At 57.7% G+C, this 16,783-nt stretch overlaps 1 protein-coding gene across 1 annotated transcript in view; it reads left to right on the forward strand.

The window, feature by feature from the left end:
* Positions 1 to 2,074, forward strand: part of LOC134341146 (nephrin-like) — a gene marked incomplete at its 3' end in the record, with an annotated part of 2,523 nt that extends 449 nt beyond the window's left edge. Inside the window, exons 2-4 of the mRNA XM_063038930.1 lie at positions 1 to 128; positions 1,654 to 1,794; positions 1,934 to 2,074. The exon at positions 1 to 128 is cut by the window's left edge and continues 45 nt beyond it. Coding sequence (XP_062895000.1) covers positions 1 to 128; positions 1,654 to 1,794; positions 1,934 to 2,074 — 410 coding nt within the window. The remainder of the gene's footprint in view (positions 129 to 1,653; positions 1,795 to 1,933) is intronic.
* Between the last annotated feature and the right edge of the window lie 14,709 nt (positions 2,075 to 16,783).

Genomic DNA, 16,783 nt, shown 5'->3' on the forward strand with positions numbered 1-16,783 from the left:
TTGGATCTGCGCCTCGACACTCACCTTCCTGGCTTCGGCCAGTCATGATGGGGAGCAAGTCCGGTGCCAGGCGTTCACCCCTCTGCTGCAGGAGATCACTAACACCTTCCACACAATCCAGATCTGCCGTACGTCATCTTCAGCCCTTGACAGCCTTCCCCCACCATCCTGGACTCCCCTGGCTTCTGGACCATCACCCCGACCCTATCACTCGCCTCATGATCCCTGACCTCTGACCCTCTGGCAACCTCCCCCTATCTCCAGTCCTTGATCCATCTCCCCTGAACCTTGACCCTCAATCGACCTCCCACTGACCCCAGATCCAGATCTGACACCCAACCCTTGATCAACCTCCCCTAACCCCTGAACTCTTACCCATGATCCTTGACTCTCATCACTGACCTCTAATCCTCAATCAACTTTCCCCTAATCCCTAGACACTGAACCAATTAACCTAACACAAACCCTAGATGTTCACCTCTGACCCTCAGTAACTCTCCAGCTAACCCTGAACTCAACTAACCTGCCTCTGATCCTGACCCTTGACCTTCATCAACCTCCCTGTCCTTGGACACTCACCTCTGAGCCCCAAACCTCATCATCCTCCCCCCCCCAACCCCTGGACACTTACCTCTGACCCTCAGTAAAACTCCTCCTGATCTTTAATCAACCTCCTGACCCCTGCACCATCACCCCTTACCTCTGCTATCATCCCACTGACCCTTAAACACAGACCACTATGCCCGAATCTCAGTCCTGACCCAATATCACCGTCCTCTGACACCAGACACCAACCTCTGACCCCTAACTTCTGATCACGTCCCCATACCAAGTGCAAACATTCCCCCCTGACCTCTGAACTTTGATCACCATATGGTGACACATGTCACTCATCTCTGATGCTTGAACAAGGCTGATGACCCATAATGCTGACTCCTGACCTTTGATCATGCACCCTGAGCTCTGGACAATCTGTTTGTCCCTAGTTGAGCCTCTCTTGCCTGTGTCCCAGCCTGAACCTCCTTCCCTCCTTCTCTCCTTCCTTTCCGCACTCCCTACCACCCCTCTCTTCCAGTTAAATTTATCTATCATCGGCCCTCTTCTCCCTGTGATTCCCTTCATCCATGTGCTCTCTCCTCACTTCCATCACCTTCTCTTCTGCTCTTCCCCACTCTCTCCCCCCTTGCTGCCCTCCATCTCTCACTTTTCATCTCTCCCTCCTTCCTTCCATCTCTCTCCCTTTCTCTCCTTCCCTTAGTCACTTCCCCCCTCTCGATCTCCTTTCCTCCTTTCCCCCGGCTCTCTCCAATCCTCACTCGCTCCCTTGCTCACTCCCCCACTCTCTCCCCCACTCTCTCTACTCCCTTCCTCTCCCCCACCCTCTCCCCCACCCTCTCCCCCACTCTCTCCCCCACTTTCTCCCCCACTCTCTCTACTCCCTTCCTCTCCCCCACTCTCTCTACTCCCTTCCTCTCCCCCACCCTCTCCCCCACCCTCTCCCCCACTCTCTCCCCACTTTCTCCCCCACTCTCTCTACTCCCTTCCTCTCCCCCACTCTCCCACCTTCTCTCCCCCACTCTTTCCCTCTCCCTCCCCACTCTCTCTACCCACGTCCTTTCCAGCTCACTCACCGCACTGTGCTCCTGGCTGCAGATGCCCCCCGATTTCGGAAGGACCAGGTCGGACAGGTGGAGGGTCAGGAATGGGGAGCGGTCGTCATCCCACTGAGCGTATCAGCCAACCCTGGGGAGGTGACCTACACCTGGAGCCGGAACGGCAAGGAGCTGGTCAAAGGTGAGTCCGACCCACCCAAACACACAGACACACAGACACATAGACACACGCGCACACAGACACACACAGAGACACACACGCACACAGACACACACAAACCTCTGCATGTATCCCAGGATATTTTTTTTTGATTTTGCAGCTGGACCGACACGTCACCACCTGAAGGCAGATGGTTCCTTGGAGATCTGGAACTTGACACGTTTTGATGCAGGGATCTACAAGATCAACGTCAAAAATAACGAGGGAGAAAATGAGACCTTTGTCAGGCTTATAATGTTGTGTGAGTTCATGATTCGAGTGAAGGGAGATTCACCCTGTGTCTGACGCTGGGAGTGTGTGATGGGACAGTGTGGAGGGAGCTTCACTCTGTGTCTGACCCCGGGAGTGTGTGATGGGACAGTGTGGAGGGAGCTTCACTCTGTGTCTGACCCCTGGAGTGTGTGATGGGACAGTGTGGAGGGAGCTTCACTCTGTGTCTGACCCCGGGAGTGTGTGATGGGACAGTGTGGAGGGAGCTTCACTCTGTGTCTGACCCCGGGAGTGTGTGATGGGACAGTGTGGAGGAAGCTTCACTCTGTGTCTGACCCCGGGAGTGTGTGATGGGACGGTGTGGAGGGAGCTTCACTCTGTGTCTGACCCCGGGAGTGTGTGATGGGACGGTGTGGAGGGAGTTTCACTCTGTGTCTGACGCCGGGAGTGTGTGATGGGACGGTGTGGAGGGAGTTTCACTCTGTGTCTGACCCGGGAGTGTGTGATGGGAAAGTGTGGAGGGAGCTTCACTCTGTGTCTGACCCTGGGAGTGTGTGATGGGACAGTGTGGAGGGAGCTTCACTCTGTGTCTGACCCTGGGAGTGTGTGATGGGACAGTGTGGAGGGAGCTTCACTCTGTGTCTGACCCCGGGAGTGTGTGATGGGACAGTGTGGAGGGAGCTTCACTCTGTGTCTGACCCCGGAAGTGTGTGATGGGACAGTGTGGAGGGAGCTTCACTCTGTGTCTGACCCTGGGAGTGTGTGATGGGACAGTGTGGAGGGAGTTTCACTCTGTGTCTGACCCCGGGAGTGTGTGATGGGACGGTGTGGAGGGAGTTTCACTCTGTGTCTGACCCCGGGAGTGTGTGATGGGAAGGTGTGGAGGGAGTTTAACCCTGTGTCTGATCCTGGGAGTGTGTGATGGGACTGTGTGGAGGGAGCTTCACTCTGTGTCTGACCCTGGGAGTGTGTGATGGGACAGTGTGGAGGGAGCTTCAGTCTGTGTCTGACCCCGGGAGTGTGTGATGGGACAGTGTGGAGGGAGCTTCACTCTGTGTCTGACCCCGGGAGTGTGTGATGGGACAGTGTGGAGGGAGCTTCACTCTGTGTCTGACCCCTGGAGTGTGTGATGGGACAGTGTGGAGGGAGCTTCACTCTGTGTCTGACCCCGGGAGTGTGTGATGGGACAGTGTGGAGGGAGCTTCACTCTGTGTCTGACCCCTGGAGTGTGTGATGGGACAGTGTGGAGGGAGCTTCACTCTGTGTCTGACCCCGGGAGTGTGTGATGGGACAGTGTGGAGGGAGCTTCACTCCGTGTCTGACCCCGGGAGTGTGTGATGGGACAGTGTGGAGGGAGCTTCACTCTGTGTCTGACTCCGGGAGTGTGTGATGGGACGGTGTGGAGGGAGCTTCACTCTGTGTCTGACCCCGGGAGTGTGTGATGGGACAGTATGGAGGGAGCTTCACTCTGTGTCTGACCCCGGGAGTGTGTGATGGGACGGTGTGGAGGGAGTTTCACTCTGTGTCTGACCCCGGGAGTGTGTGATGGGAAGGTGTGGAGGGAGTTTAACCCTGTGTCTGATCCTGGGAGTGTGTGATGGGACTGTGTGGAGGGAGCTTCACTCTGTGTCTGACCCCGGGAGTGTGTGATGGGACAGTGTGGAGGGAGCTTCACTCTGTGTCTGACCCCTTTTTTTTTTACAAAATTCTTTATTACAAATGTCGGTGCTATACAATATTTACAAACCCAGTGACTAACATATTTACTACACTACAAACAGACAATACATCTTAAACCAATATATTGCCATCCTCATCAATGATGGCATTTACACCCCGCGGAGCCCAACGGTCCCGGAACACCTCTACGGTCGCCGTGGACTGTGCGTATTCCTTTTCAATGTTCACCCGGGCACGAACATATCCCCTAAACATAGCCAGGCAGTCCGCCTGGGGAGAACCTCCTGCCACCCTTTTCCAGGAGCCACGGATGGCAATTTTCGCCAGCCCCAGGAGCAAGTTGACAAGGACATCCTCATCCCTCTGTGCCCCCCTCCTTACTGGATGACCATATATAAATAGGGTGGGACTGAAATGCAACCAGAAGGCGAGAAGCAGCCCACGCAAAAACGCGAAAAGGGGCTGCAGCCTCACACACTCCACGTACATATGGTACACGGTCTCCTCCAGCCCGCAGAAGTGACACGCGGCTGGGAGATCCGTGTACAGACTAAAGAACTTATTGCAGGGCACCGCTTTATGCAGCACCCTCCAGCCGAGATCCCCAAGGTGCATGGGGAGGACTCCCTTGTAAAGGGACTTCCATTGGGGACCCCCCTCACCTCCAGGTGGAAAGACCGACCGCCATGGCATGTCGGGACGGTGGACAAAGGCTAGGAAGTGGAGGGTGTGGAGCAGCAGCCCATAAAGGTACCTCCTGCCTGCATCCCTGAATGGGATTGTGGGTGTCGATGAAAGACGGCTCAAGTTGTGTGGATTCGTCTCTCGGGTAAGGCTGCGGGGCCTGGGCCCGACGCGCAGCTCAGCTTGAGTCGATCCACACACCTGAGCCGCACCGACATCCGCTGAGGCAGGGCAAGGTTCGGCCAGGACCCCGCCCTCTGCCAGAGGAGGGGATTCCCGGCCTGAGGCAACCATGTTCCAGAGTCTCAGTAGGTCCTGATAGAAGCCGGGCAGCCTCCGCAAAGCAGCACGGCTGACGCCTGCCGGTGGTAGCCGCATATCTTCGTGAAGGCAGCAGCCCCTCCGGAGGAAGAAAGTCGCCAACACGTGCCACCTGGGAGGGCGCTCGGCGTACAGGAATCTCTGCAGAGTCCTGAGGCGGAGAGCCGCCAGTCGTGTGCGTACACACACCAGCGATTGTCCGCCCTCTCCTACTGGGAGACTCAGAACCGCTGCAGAGACCCAGTGTTTCCTGTTTCCCCAGAAGAAGTCCACCAGCTTCCTCTGCATTCTCGCAACAAAAGGGGCAGGGGGGGCCAAGGTGACCATCCGGTACCACAACATGGAGGCCACCAGCTGGTTTATGACCACCACCCTGCCTCGATAGGAAAGCACCCTGAGAAGGCCTGACCAGCGCCCTAGCCGGGCCATGACCTTTGTCTCCAGTTCCTGCCAGTTCGCCAGCCAGGTCTCCCCAGAAGGACTCAGGTAGACTCCCAGATAGAGAAGACGTCTGGTGCTCCACTCAAAAGCTCTCATCTCCTCCGGCAGGGAGTCCACCTGCCACTGGCCTACTAAGAGTCCGGAACAAGTGTCTGACCCCGGGAGTGTGTGATGGGACAGTGTGGAGGGAGCTTCACTCTGTGTCTGACCCCGGGAGTGTGTGATGGGACAGTGTGGAGGGAGCGTCACTCTGTGTCTGACCCCGGGAGTGTGTGATGGGACAGTGTGGAGGGAGCTTCACTCTGTGTCTGACCCCTGGGGTGTGTGATGGGACAGTGTGGAAGGAGCTTCACTCTGTGTCTGACCCCGGGAGTGTGTGATGGGACAGTGTGGAGGGAGCATCACTCTGTGTCTGACTCCGGGAGTGTGTGATGGGACGGTGTGGAGGGAGCTTCACTCTGTGTCTCACCCCAGGGGTGTGTGATGGGACAGTGTGGAGGGAGCTTCACTCTGTGTCTGACCCTGCGAGTGTGTGATGGGAAGGTGTGGAGGGAGTTTAACCCTGTGTCTGATCCTGGGAGTGTGTGATGGGACAGTGTGGAGGGAGCTTCACTCTGTGTCTGACCCCGGGAGTATGTGATGGGACAGTGTGGAGGGAGCTTCACTCTGTGTCTGACCCCGGGAGTGTGTGATGGGACAGTGTGGAGGGAGCTTCACTCTGTGTCTGACCCCTGGAGTGTGTGATGGGACAGTGTGGAGGGAGCTTCACTCTGTGTCTGACCCCGGGAGTGTGTGATGGGACGGTGTGGAGGGAGCTTCACTCTGTGTCTCACCCCAGGAGTGTGTGATGGGACAGTGTAGAGGGAGCTTCACTCTGTGTCTGACCCTGGGAGTGTGTGATGGGACAGTGTGGAGGGAGCTTCACTCTGTGTCTGACCCTGGGAGTGTGTGATGGGACAGTGTGGAGGGAGCTTCACTCTGTGTCTGACCCCGGGAGTGTGTGATGGGACAGTGTGGAGGGAGCTTCACTCTGTGTCTGACCCCGGTAATGTGTGATGGGACGGTGTGGAGGGAGTTTCACTCTGTGTCTGACCCCGGGAGTGTGTGATGGGAAGGTGTGGAGGGAGTTTAACCCTGTGTCTGATCCTGGGAGTGTGTGATGGGACTGTGTGGAGGGAGCTTCACTCTGTGTCTGACCCTGGGAGTGTGTGATGGGACAGTGTGGAGGGAGCTTCACTCTGTGTCTGACCCCGGGAGTGTGTGATGGGACAGTGTGGAGGGAGCTTCACTCTGTGTCTGACCCCGGGAGTGTGTGATGGGACAGTGTGGAGGGAGCTTCACTCTGTGTCTGACCCTGGGAGTGTGTGATGGGACAGTGTGGAGGGAGATTCACTCTGTGTCTGACCCCGGGAGTGTGTGATGGGAAGGTGTGGAGGGAGTTTAACCCTGTGTCTGATCCTGGGAGTGTGTGATGGGACTGTGTGCAGGGAGCTTCACTCTGTGTCTGACCCTGGGAGTGCGTGATGGGACAGTGTGGAGGGAGCTTCAGTCTGTGTCTGACCCCGGGAGTGTGTGATGGGACAGTGTGGAGGGAGCTTCACTCTGTGTCTGACCCCGGGAGTGTGTGATGGGACAGTGTGGAGGGAGCTTCACTCTGTGTCTGACCCCGGGAGTGTGTGATGGGACAGTGTGGAGGGAGCTTCACTCTGTGTCTGACCCCGGGAGTGTGTGATGGGACAGTGTGGAGGGAGCTTCACTCTGTGTCTGACCCTGGGAGTGTGTGATGGGAAGGTGTGGAGGGAGTTTCACCCTGTGTCTGATCCTGGGAGTGTGTGATGGGACTGTGTGGAGGGAGCTTCACTCTGTGTCTGACCCTGGGAGTGTGTGATGGGACAGTGTGGAGGGAGCTTCACTCTGTGTCTGACCCTGGGAGTGTGTGATGGGATGGTGTGGAGGGAGTTTCACTCTGTGTCTGACCCCGGGAGTGTGTGATGGGACAGTGTGGAGGGAGCTTCACTCTGTGTCTGACCCCGGGTGTGTGTGATGGGACAGTATGGAGGGAGCTTCACTCTGTGTCTGACCCCGGGAGTGTGTGATGGGATGGTGTGGAGGGAGTTTCACTCTGTGTCTGACCCCGGGAGTGTGTGATGGGACGGTGTGGAGGGAGCTTCACTCTGTGTCTGACCCCTGGAGTGTGTGATGGGACAGTGTGGAGGGAGCTTCACTCTGTGTCTGACCCCGGGAGTGTGTGATGGGACAGTGTGGAGGGAGCTTCACTCTGTGTCTGACCCCGGGAGTGCGTGATGGGACAGTGTGGAGGGAGCTTCACTCTGTGTCTGACTCCGGGAGTGTGTGATGGGACGGTGTGGAGGGAGCTTCACTCTGTGTCTCACCCCAGGGGTGTGTGATGGGACAGTGTAGAGGGAGCTTCACTCTGTGTCTGACCCTGGGAATGTGTGATGGGACAGTGTGGAGGGAGCTTCACTCTGTGTCTGACCCTGGGAGTGTGTGATGGGACAGTGTGGAGGGAGCTTCACTCTGTGTCTGACCCCGGGAGTGTGTGATGGGACAGTGTGGAGGGAGCTTCACTCTGTGTCTGACCCCGGAAGTGTGTGATGGGACGGTGTGGAGGGAGTTTCACTCTGTGTCTGACCCCGGGAGTGTGTGATGGGAAGGTGTGGAGGGAGTTTAACCCTGTGTCTGATCCTGGGAGTGTGTGATGGGACTGTGTGGAGGGAGCTTCACTCTGTGTCTGACCCTGGGAGTGTGTGATGGGACAGTGTGGAGGGAGCTTCACTCTGTGTCTGACCCCGGGAGTGTGTGATGGGACAGTGTGGAGGGAGCTTCACTCTGTGTCTGACCCCGGGAGTGTGTGATGGGACAGTGTGGAGGGAGCTTCACTCTGTGTCTGACCCCTGGAGTGTGTGATGGGACAGTGTGGAGGGAGCTTCACTCTGTGTCTGACCCCGGGAGTGTGTGATGGGACAGTGTGGAGGGAGCTTCACTCTGTGTCTGACCCCGGGAGTGTGTGATGGGACAGTGTGGAGGGAGCTTCACTCTGTGTCTGACTCCGGGAGTGTGTGATGGGACGGTGTGGAGGGAGCTTCACTCTGTGTCTCACCCCAGGGGTGTGTGATGGGACAGTGTGGAGGGAGCTTCACTCTGTGTCTGACCCTGGGAGTGTGTGATGGGAAGGTGTGGAGGGAGTTTAACCCTGTGTCTGATCCTGGGAGTGTGTGATGGGACAGTGTGGAGGGAGCTTCACTCTGTGTCTGACCCCGGGAGTATGTGATGGGACAGTGTGGAGGGAGCTTCACTCTGTGTCTGACCCCGGGAGTGTGTGATGGGACAGTGTGGAGGGAGCTTCACTCTGTGTCTGACCCCTGGAGTGTGTGATGGGACAGTGTGGAGGGAGCTTCACTCTGTGTCTGACCCCGGGAGTGTGTGATGGGACGGTGTGGAGGGAGCTTCACTCTGTGTCTCACCCCAGGGGTGTGTGATGGGACAGTGTGGAGGGAGCTTCACTCTGTGTCTGACCCTGGGAGTGTGTGATGGGACAGTGTGGAGGGAGCTTCACTCTGTGTCTGACCCTGGGAGTGTGTGATGGGACAGTGTGGAGGGAGCTTCACTCTGTGTCTGACCCCGGGAGTGTGTGATGGGACAGTGTGGAGGGAGCTTCACTCTGTGTCTGACCCCGGGAGTGTGTGATGGGACAGTGTGGAGGGAGCTTCACTCTGTGTCTGACCCTGGGAGTGTGTGATGGGACAGTGTGGAGGGAGTTTCACTCTGTGTCTGACCCCGGGAGTGTGTGATGGGAAGGTGTGGAGGGAGTTTAACCCTGTGTCTGATCCTGGGAGTGTGTGATGGGACTGTGTGGAGGGAGCTTCACTCTGTGTCTGACCCTGGGAGTGTGTGATGGGACAGTGTGGAGGGAGCTTCACTCTGTGTCTGACCCCGGGAGTGTGTGATGGGACAGTGTGGAGGGAGCTTCACTCTGTGTCTGACCCCGGGAGTGTGTGATGGGACAGTGTGGAGGGAGCTTCACTCTGTGTCTGACCCCGGGAGTGTGTGATGGGACAGTGTGGAGGGAGCTTCACTCTGTGTCTGACCCCAGAAGTGTGTGATGGGACGGTGTGGAGGGAGTTTCACTCTGTGTCTGACCCCGGGAGTGTGTGATGGGAAGGTGTGGAGGGAGTTTCACTCTGTGTCTGATCCTGGGAGTGTGTGATGGGACTGTGTGGAGGGAGCTTCACTCTGTGTCTGACCCTGGGAGTGTGTGATGGGACAGTGTGGAGGGAGCTTCACTCTGTGTCTGACCCCGGGAGTGTGTGATGGGACAGTGTGGAGGGAGCTTCACTCTGTGTCTGACCCCGGGAGTGTGTGATGGGACAGTGTGGAGGGAGCTTCACTCTGTGTCTGACCCTGGGAGTGTGTGATGGGACAGTGTGGAGGGAGATTCACTCTGTGTCTGACCCCGGGAGTGTGTGATGGGAAGGTGTGGAGGGAGTTTAACCCTGTGTCTGATCCTGGGAGTGTGTGATGGGACTGTGTGGAGGGAGCTTCACTCTGTGTCTGACCCTGGGAGTGTGTGATGGGACAGTGTGGAGGGAGCTTCACTCTGTGTCTGACCCCGGGAGTGTGTGATGGGACAGTGTGGAGGGAGCTTCACTCTGTGTCTGACCCCGGGAGTGTGTGATGGGACAGTGTGGAGGGAGCTTCACTCTGTGTCTGACCCCTGGAGTGTGTGATGGGACAGTGTGGAGGGAGCTTCACTCTGTGTCTGACCCCGGGAGTGTGTGATGGGACAGTGTGGAGGGAGCTTCACTCTGTGTCTGACCCTGGGAGTGTGTGATGGGACAGTGTGGAGGGAGCTTCACTCTGTGTCTGACCCCGGGAGTGTGTGATGGGACGGTGTGGAGGGAGCTTCACTCTGTGTCTCACCCCAGGGGTGTGTGATGGGACAGTGTGGAGGGAGCTTCACTCTGTGTCTGACACTGGGAGTGTGTGATGGGAAGGTGTGGAGGGAGTTTAACCCTGTGTCTGATCCTGGGAGTGTGTGATGGGACTGTGTGGAGGGAGCTTCACTCTGTGTCTGACCCTGGGAGTGTGTGATGGGACAGTGTGGAGGGAGCTTCACTCTGTGTCTGACCCTGGGAGTGTGTGATGGGATGGTGTGGAGGGAGTTCCACTCTGTGTCTGACCCCGGGTGTGTGTGATGGGACAGTATGGAGGGAGCTTCACTCTGTGTCTGACCCCGGGAGTGTGTGATGGGATGGTGTGGAGGGAGTTTCACTCTGTGTCTGACCCCGGGAGTGTGTGATGGGACGGTGTGGAGGGAGCTTCACTCTGTGTCTGACCCCTGGAGTGTGTGATGGGACAGTGTGGAGGGAGCTTCACTCTGTGTCTGACCCCGGGAGTGTGTGATGGGACAGTGTGGAGGGAGCTTCACTCTGTGTCTGACCCCGGGAGTGTGTGATGGGACAGTGTGGAGGGAGCTTCACTCTGTGTCTGACTCCGGGAGTGTGTGATGGGACGGTGTGGAGGGAGCTTCACTCTGTGTCTCACCCCAGGGGTGTGTGATGGGACAGTGTAGAGGGAGCTTCACTCTGTGTCTGACCCTGGGAGTGTGTGATGGGACAGTGTGGAGGGAGCTTCACTCTGTGTCTGACCCTGGGAGTGTGTGATGGGACAGTGTGGAGGGAGCTTCACTCTGTGTCTGACCCCGGGAGTGTGTGATGGGACAGTGTGGAGGGAGCTTCACTCTGTGTCTGACCCCGGGAGTGTGTGATGGGACGGTGTGGAGGGAGTTTCACTCTGTGTCTGACCCCGGGAGTGTGTGATGGGAAGGTGTGGAGGGAGTTTAACCCTGTGTCTGATCCTGGGAGTGTGTGATGGGACTGTGTGGAGGGAGCTTCACTCTGTGTCTGACCCTGGGAGTGTGTGATGGGACAGTGTGGAGGGAGCTTCACTCTGTGTCTGACCCCGGGAGTGTGTGATGGGACAGTGTGGAGGGAGCTTCACTCTGTGTCTGACCCCGGGAGTGTGTGATGGGACAGTGTGGAGGGAGCTTCACTCTGTGTCTGACCCCTGGAGTGTGTGATGGGACAGTGTGGAGGGAGCTTCACTCTGTGTCTGACCCCGGGAGTGTGTGATGGGACAGTGTGGAGGGAGCTTCACTCTGTGTCTGACCCCGGGAGTGTGTGATGGGACAGTGTGGAGGGAGCTTCACTCTGTGTCTGACTCCGGGAGTGTGTGATGGGACGGTGTGGAGGGAGCTTCACTCTGTGTCTCACCCCAGGGGTGTGTGATGGGACAGTGTGGAGGGAGCTTCACTCTGTGTCTGACCCTGCGAGTGTGTGATGGGAAGGTGTGGAGGGAGTTTAACCCTGTGTCTGATCCTGGGAGTGTGTGATGGGACAGTGTGGAGGGAGCTTCACTCTGTGTCTGACCCCGGGAGTGTGTGATGGGACAGTGTGGAGGGAGCTTCACTCTGTGTCTGACCCCGGGAGTGTGTGATGGGACAGTGTGGAGGGAGCTTCACTCTGTGTCTGACCCCTGGAGTGTGTGATGGGACAGTGTGGAGGGAGCTTCACTCTGTGTCTGACCCCGGGAGTGTGTGATGGGACGGTGTGGAGGGAGCTTCACTCTGTGTCTGACCCCAGGGGTGTGTGATGGGACAGTGTGGAGGGAGCTTCACTCTGTGTCTGACCCTGGGAGTGTGTGATGGGACAGTGTGGAGGGAGCTTCACTCTGTGTCTGACCCTGGGAGTGTGTGATGGGACAGTGTGGAGGGAGCTTCACTCTGTGTCTGACCCCGGGAGTGTGTGATGGGACAGTGTGGAGGGAGCTTCACTCTGTGTCTGACCCCGGGAGTGTGTGATGGGACAGTGTGGAGGGAGCTTCACTCTGTGTCTGACCCTGGGAGTGTGTGATGGGACAGTGTGGAGGGAGATTCACTCTGTGTCTGACCCCGGGAGTGTGTGATGGGAAGGTGTGGAGGGAGTTTAACCCTGTGTCTGATCCTGGGAGTGTGTGATGGGACAGTGTGGAGGGAGCTTCACTCTGTGTCTGACCCTGGGAGTGTGTGATGGGACAGTGTGGAGGGAGCTTCACTCTGTGTCTGACCCCGGGAGTGTGTGATGGGACAGTGTGGAGGGAGCTTCACTCTGTGTCTGACCCCGGGAGTGTGTGATGGGACAGTGTGGAGGGAGCTTCACTCTGTGTCTGACCCCGGGAGTGTGTGATGGGACAGTGTGGAGGGAGCTTCACTCTGTGTCTGACCCCGGGAGTGTGTGATGGGACAGTGTGGAGGGAGCTTCACTCTGTGTCTGACCCCGGGAGTGTGTGATGGGACAGTGTGGAGGGAGCTTCACTCTGTGTCTGACTCCGGGAGTGTGTGATGGGACGGTGTGGAGGGAGCTTCACTCTGTGTCTCACCCCAGGGGTGTGTGATGGGACAGTGTGGAGGGAGCTTCACTCTGTGTCTGACCCCGGGAGTGTGTGATGGGAAGGTGTGGAGGGAGTTTAACCCTGTGTCTGATCCAGGGAGTGTGTGATGGGACTGTGTGGAGGGAGCTTCACTCTGTGTCTGACCCTGGGAGTGTGTGATGGGACAGTGTGGAGGGAGCTTCACTCTGTGTCTGACCCTGGGAGTGTGTGATGGGATGGTGTGGAGGGAGTTCCACTCTGTGTCTGACCCCGGGTGTGTGTGATGGGACAGTGTGGAGGGAGCTTCACTCTGTGTCTGACCCCGGGAGTGTGTGATGGGACAGTGTGGAGGGAGCTTCACTCTGTGTCTGACCCCGGGAGTGTGTGATGGGACGGTGTGGAGGGAGCTTCACTCTGTGTCTGACCCCTGGAGTGTGTGATGGGACAGTGTGGAGGGAGCTTCACTCTGTGTCTGACCCCGGGAGTGTGTGATGGGACAGTGTGGAGGGAGCTTCACTCTGTGTCTGACCCCGGGAGTGTGTGATGGGACAGTGTGGAGGGAGCTTCACTCTGTGTCTGACTCCGGGAGTGTGTGATGGGACGGTGTGGAGGGAGCTTCACTCTGTGTCTCACCCCAGGGGTGTGTGATGGGACAGTGTGGAGGGAGCTTCACTCTGTGTCTGACCCTGGGAGTGTGTGATGGGACAGTGTGGAGGGAGCTTCACTCTGTGTCTGACCCTGGGAGTGTGTGATGGGACAGTGTGGAGGGAGCTTCACTCTGTGTCTGACCCCGGGAGTGTGTGATGGGACAGTGTGGAGGGAGCTTCACTCTGTGTCTGACCCCGGAAGTGTGTGATGGGACGGTGTGGAGGGAGTTTCACTCTGTGTCTGACCCCGGGAGTGTGTGATGGGAAGGTGTGGAGGGAGTTTAACCCTGTGTCTGATCCTGGGAGTGTGTGATGGGACTGTGTGGAGGGAGCTTCACTCTGTGTCTGACCCTGGGAGTGTGTGATGGGACAGTGTGGAGGGAGCTTCACTCTGTGTCTGACCCCGGGAGTGTGTGATGGGACAGTGTGGAGGGAGCTTCACTCTGTGTCTGACCCCGGGAGTGTGTGATGGGACAGTGTGGAGGGAGCTTCACTCTGTGTCTGACCCCGGGAGTGTGTGATGGGACAGTGTGGAGGGAGCTTCACTCTGTGTCTGACCCCGGGAGTGTGTGATGGGACAGTGTGGAGGGAGCTTCACTCTGTGTCTGACTCCGGGAGTGTGTGATGGGACGGTGTGGAGGGAGCTTCACTCTGTGTCTCACCCCAGGGGTGTGTGATGGGACAGTATGGAGGGAGCTTCACTCTGTGTCTGACCCTGGGAGTGTGTGATGGGAAGGTGTGGAGGGAGTTTAACACTGTGTCTGATCCTGGGAGTGTGTGATGGGACTGTGTGGAGGGAGCTTCACTCTGTGTCTGACCCTGGGAGTGTGTGATGGGATGGTGTGGAGGGAGTTCCACTCTGTGTCTGACCCCGGGTGTGTGTGATGGGACAGTATGGAGGGAGCTTCACTCTGTGTCTGACCCCGGGAGTGTGTGATGGGATGGTGTGGAGGGAGTTTCACTCTGTGTCTGACGCCGGGAGTGTGTGATGGGACGGTGTGGAGGGAGTTTCACTCTGTGTCTTACCCGGGAGTGTGTGATGGGAAAGTATGGAGGGAGCTTCACTCTGTGTCTGACCCCGGGAGTGTGTGATGGGAAGGTGTGGAGGGAGTTTAACCCTGTGTCTGATCCTGGGAGTGTGTGATGGGACTGTGTGGAGGGAGCTTCACTCTGTGTCTGACCCTGGGAGTGTGTGATGGGACAGTGTGGAGGGAGCTTCACTCTGTGTCTGACCCCGGGAGTGTGTGATGGGACAGTGTGGAGGGAGCTTCACTCTGTGTCTGACCCCTGGAGTGTGTGATGGGACAGTGTGGAGGGAGCTTCACTCTGTGTCTGACCCCGGGAGTGTGTGATGGGACAGTGTGGAGGGAGCTTCACTCTGTGTCTGACTCCGGGAGTGTGTGATGGGACGGTGTGGAGGGAGCTTCACTCTGTGTCTGACCCAGGGAGTGTGTGATGGGACAGTGTGGAGGGAGCTTCACTCTGTGTCTGACCCCGGGAGTGTGTGATGGGACAGTGTGGAGGGAGCTTCACTCTGTGTCTGACCCCTGGAGTGTGTGATGGGACATTGTGGAGGGAGCTTCACTCTGTGTCTGACCCCGGGAGTGTGTGATGGGACAGTGTGGAGGGAGCTTCACTCTGTGTCTGACCCCGGGAGTGTGTGATGGGACAGTGTGGAGGGAGCTTCACTCTGTGTCTGACTCCGGGAGTGTGTGATGGGAAGGTGTGGAGGGAGTTTAACCCTGTGTCTGATCCTGGGAGTGTGTGATGGGACTGTGTGGAGGGAGCTTCACTCTGTGTCTGACCCTGGGAGTGTGTGATGGGACAGTGTGGAGGGAGCTTCACTCTGTGTCTGACCCCGGGTGTGTGTGATGGGACAGTATGGAGGGAGCTTCACTCTGTGTCTGACCCCGGGAGTGTGTGATGGGATGGTGTGGAGGGAGTTTCACTCTGTGTCTGACGCCGGTAGTGTGTGATGGGACGGTGTGGAGGGAGTTTCACTCTGTGTCTTACCCCGGGAGTGTGTGATGGGACAGTGTGGAGGGAGTTTCACTCTGTGTCTGACCCCGGGAGTGTGTGATGGGAAGGTGTGGAGGGAGTTTAACCCTGTGTCTGATCTTGGGAGTGTGTGATGGGACTGTGTGGAGGGAGCTTCACTCTGTGTCTGACCCTGGGAGTGTGTGATGGGACAGTGTGGAGGGAGCTTCACTCTGTGTCTGACCCCGGGAGTGTGTGATGGGACAGTGTGGAGGGAGCTTCACTCTGTGTCTGACCCCGGGAGTGTGTGATGGGACAGTGTGGAGGGAGCTTCACTCTGTGTCTGACCCCGGGAGTGTGTGATGGGACGGTGTGGAGGGAGCTTCACTCTGTGTCTCACCCCAGGGGTGTGTGATGGGACAGTGTGGAGGGAGCTTCACTCTGTGTCTGACCCTGGGAGTGTGTGATGGGACAGTGTGGAGGGAGCTTCACTCTGTGTCTGACCCTGGGAGTGTGTGATGGGACAGTGTGGAGGGAGCTTCACTCTGTGTCTGACCCCGGGAGTGTGTGATGGGACAGTGTGGAGGGAGCTTCACTCTGTGTCTGACCCCGGGAGTGTGTGATGGGACGGTGTGGAGGGAGTTTCACTCTGTGTCTGACCCCGGGAGTGTGTGATGGGAAGGTGTGGAGGGAGTTTAACCCTGTGTCTGATCCTGGGAGTGTGTGATGGGACAGTGTGGAGGGAGCTTCACTCTGTGTCTGACCCAGGGAGTGTGTGATGGGACAGTGTGGAGGGAGCTTCACTCTGTGTCTGACCCCGGGAGTGTGTGATGGGACAGTGTGGAGGGAGCTTCACTCTGTGTCTGACCCCGGGAGTGTGTGATGGGACAGTGTGGAGGGAGCTTCACTCTGTGTCTGACCCCGGGAGTGTGTGATGGGACAGTGTGGAGGGAGCTTCACTCTGTGTCTGACCCCGGGAGTGTGTGATGGGACAGTGTGGAGGGAGCTTCACTCTGTGTCTGACTCCGGGAGTGTGTGATGGGACGGTGTGGAGGGAGCTTCACTCTGTGTCTGACCCCGGGGGTGTGTGATGGGACAGTGTGGAGGGAGCTTCACTCTGTGTCTGACCCTGGGAGTGTGTGATGGGAAGGTGTGGAGGGAGTTTAACCCTGTGTCTGATCCTGGGAGTGTGTGATGGGACTGTGTGGAGGGAGCTTCACTCTGTGTCTGACCCTGGGAGTGTGTGATGGGATGGTGTGGAGGGAGTTCCACTCTGTGTCTGACCCCGGGTGTGTGTGATGGGACAGTATGGAGGGAGCTTCACTCTGTGTCTGACCCCGGGAGTGTGTGATGGGATGGTGTGGAGGGAGTTTCACTCTGTGTCTGACGCCGGGAGTGTGTGATGGGACGGTGTGGAGGGAGTTTCACTCTGTGTCTTACCCGGGAGTGTGTGATGGGACAGTGTGGAGGGAGTTTCACTCTGTGTCTGACCCCGGGAGTGTGTGATGGGAAGGTGTGGAGGGAGTTTAACCCTGTGTCTGATCCTGGGAGTGTGTGATGGG

The sequence above is a fragment of the Mobula hypostoma genome (genome assembly GCF_963921235.1).
Source record: "Mobula hypostoma chromosome 8 unlocalized genomic scaffold, sMobHyp1.1 SUPER_8_unloc_1, whole genome shotgun sequence".
Taxonomy (NCBI): domain Eukaryota; kingdom Metazoa; phylum Chordata; class Chondrichthyes; order Myliobatiformes; family Myliobatidae; genus Mobula; species Mobula hypostoma.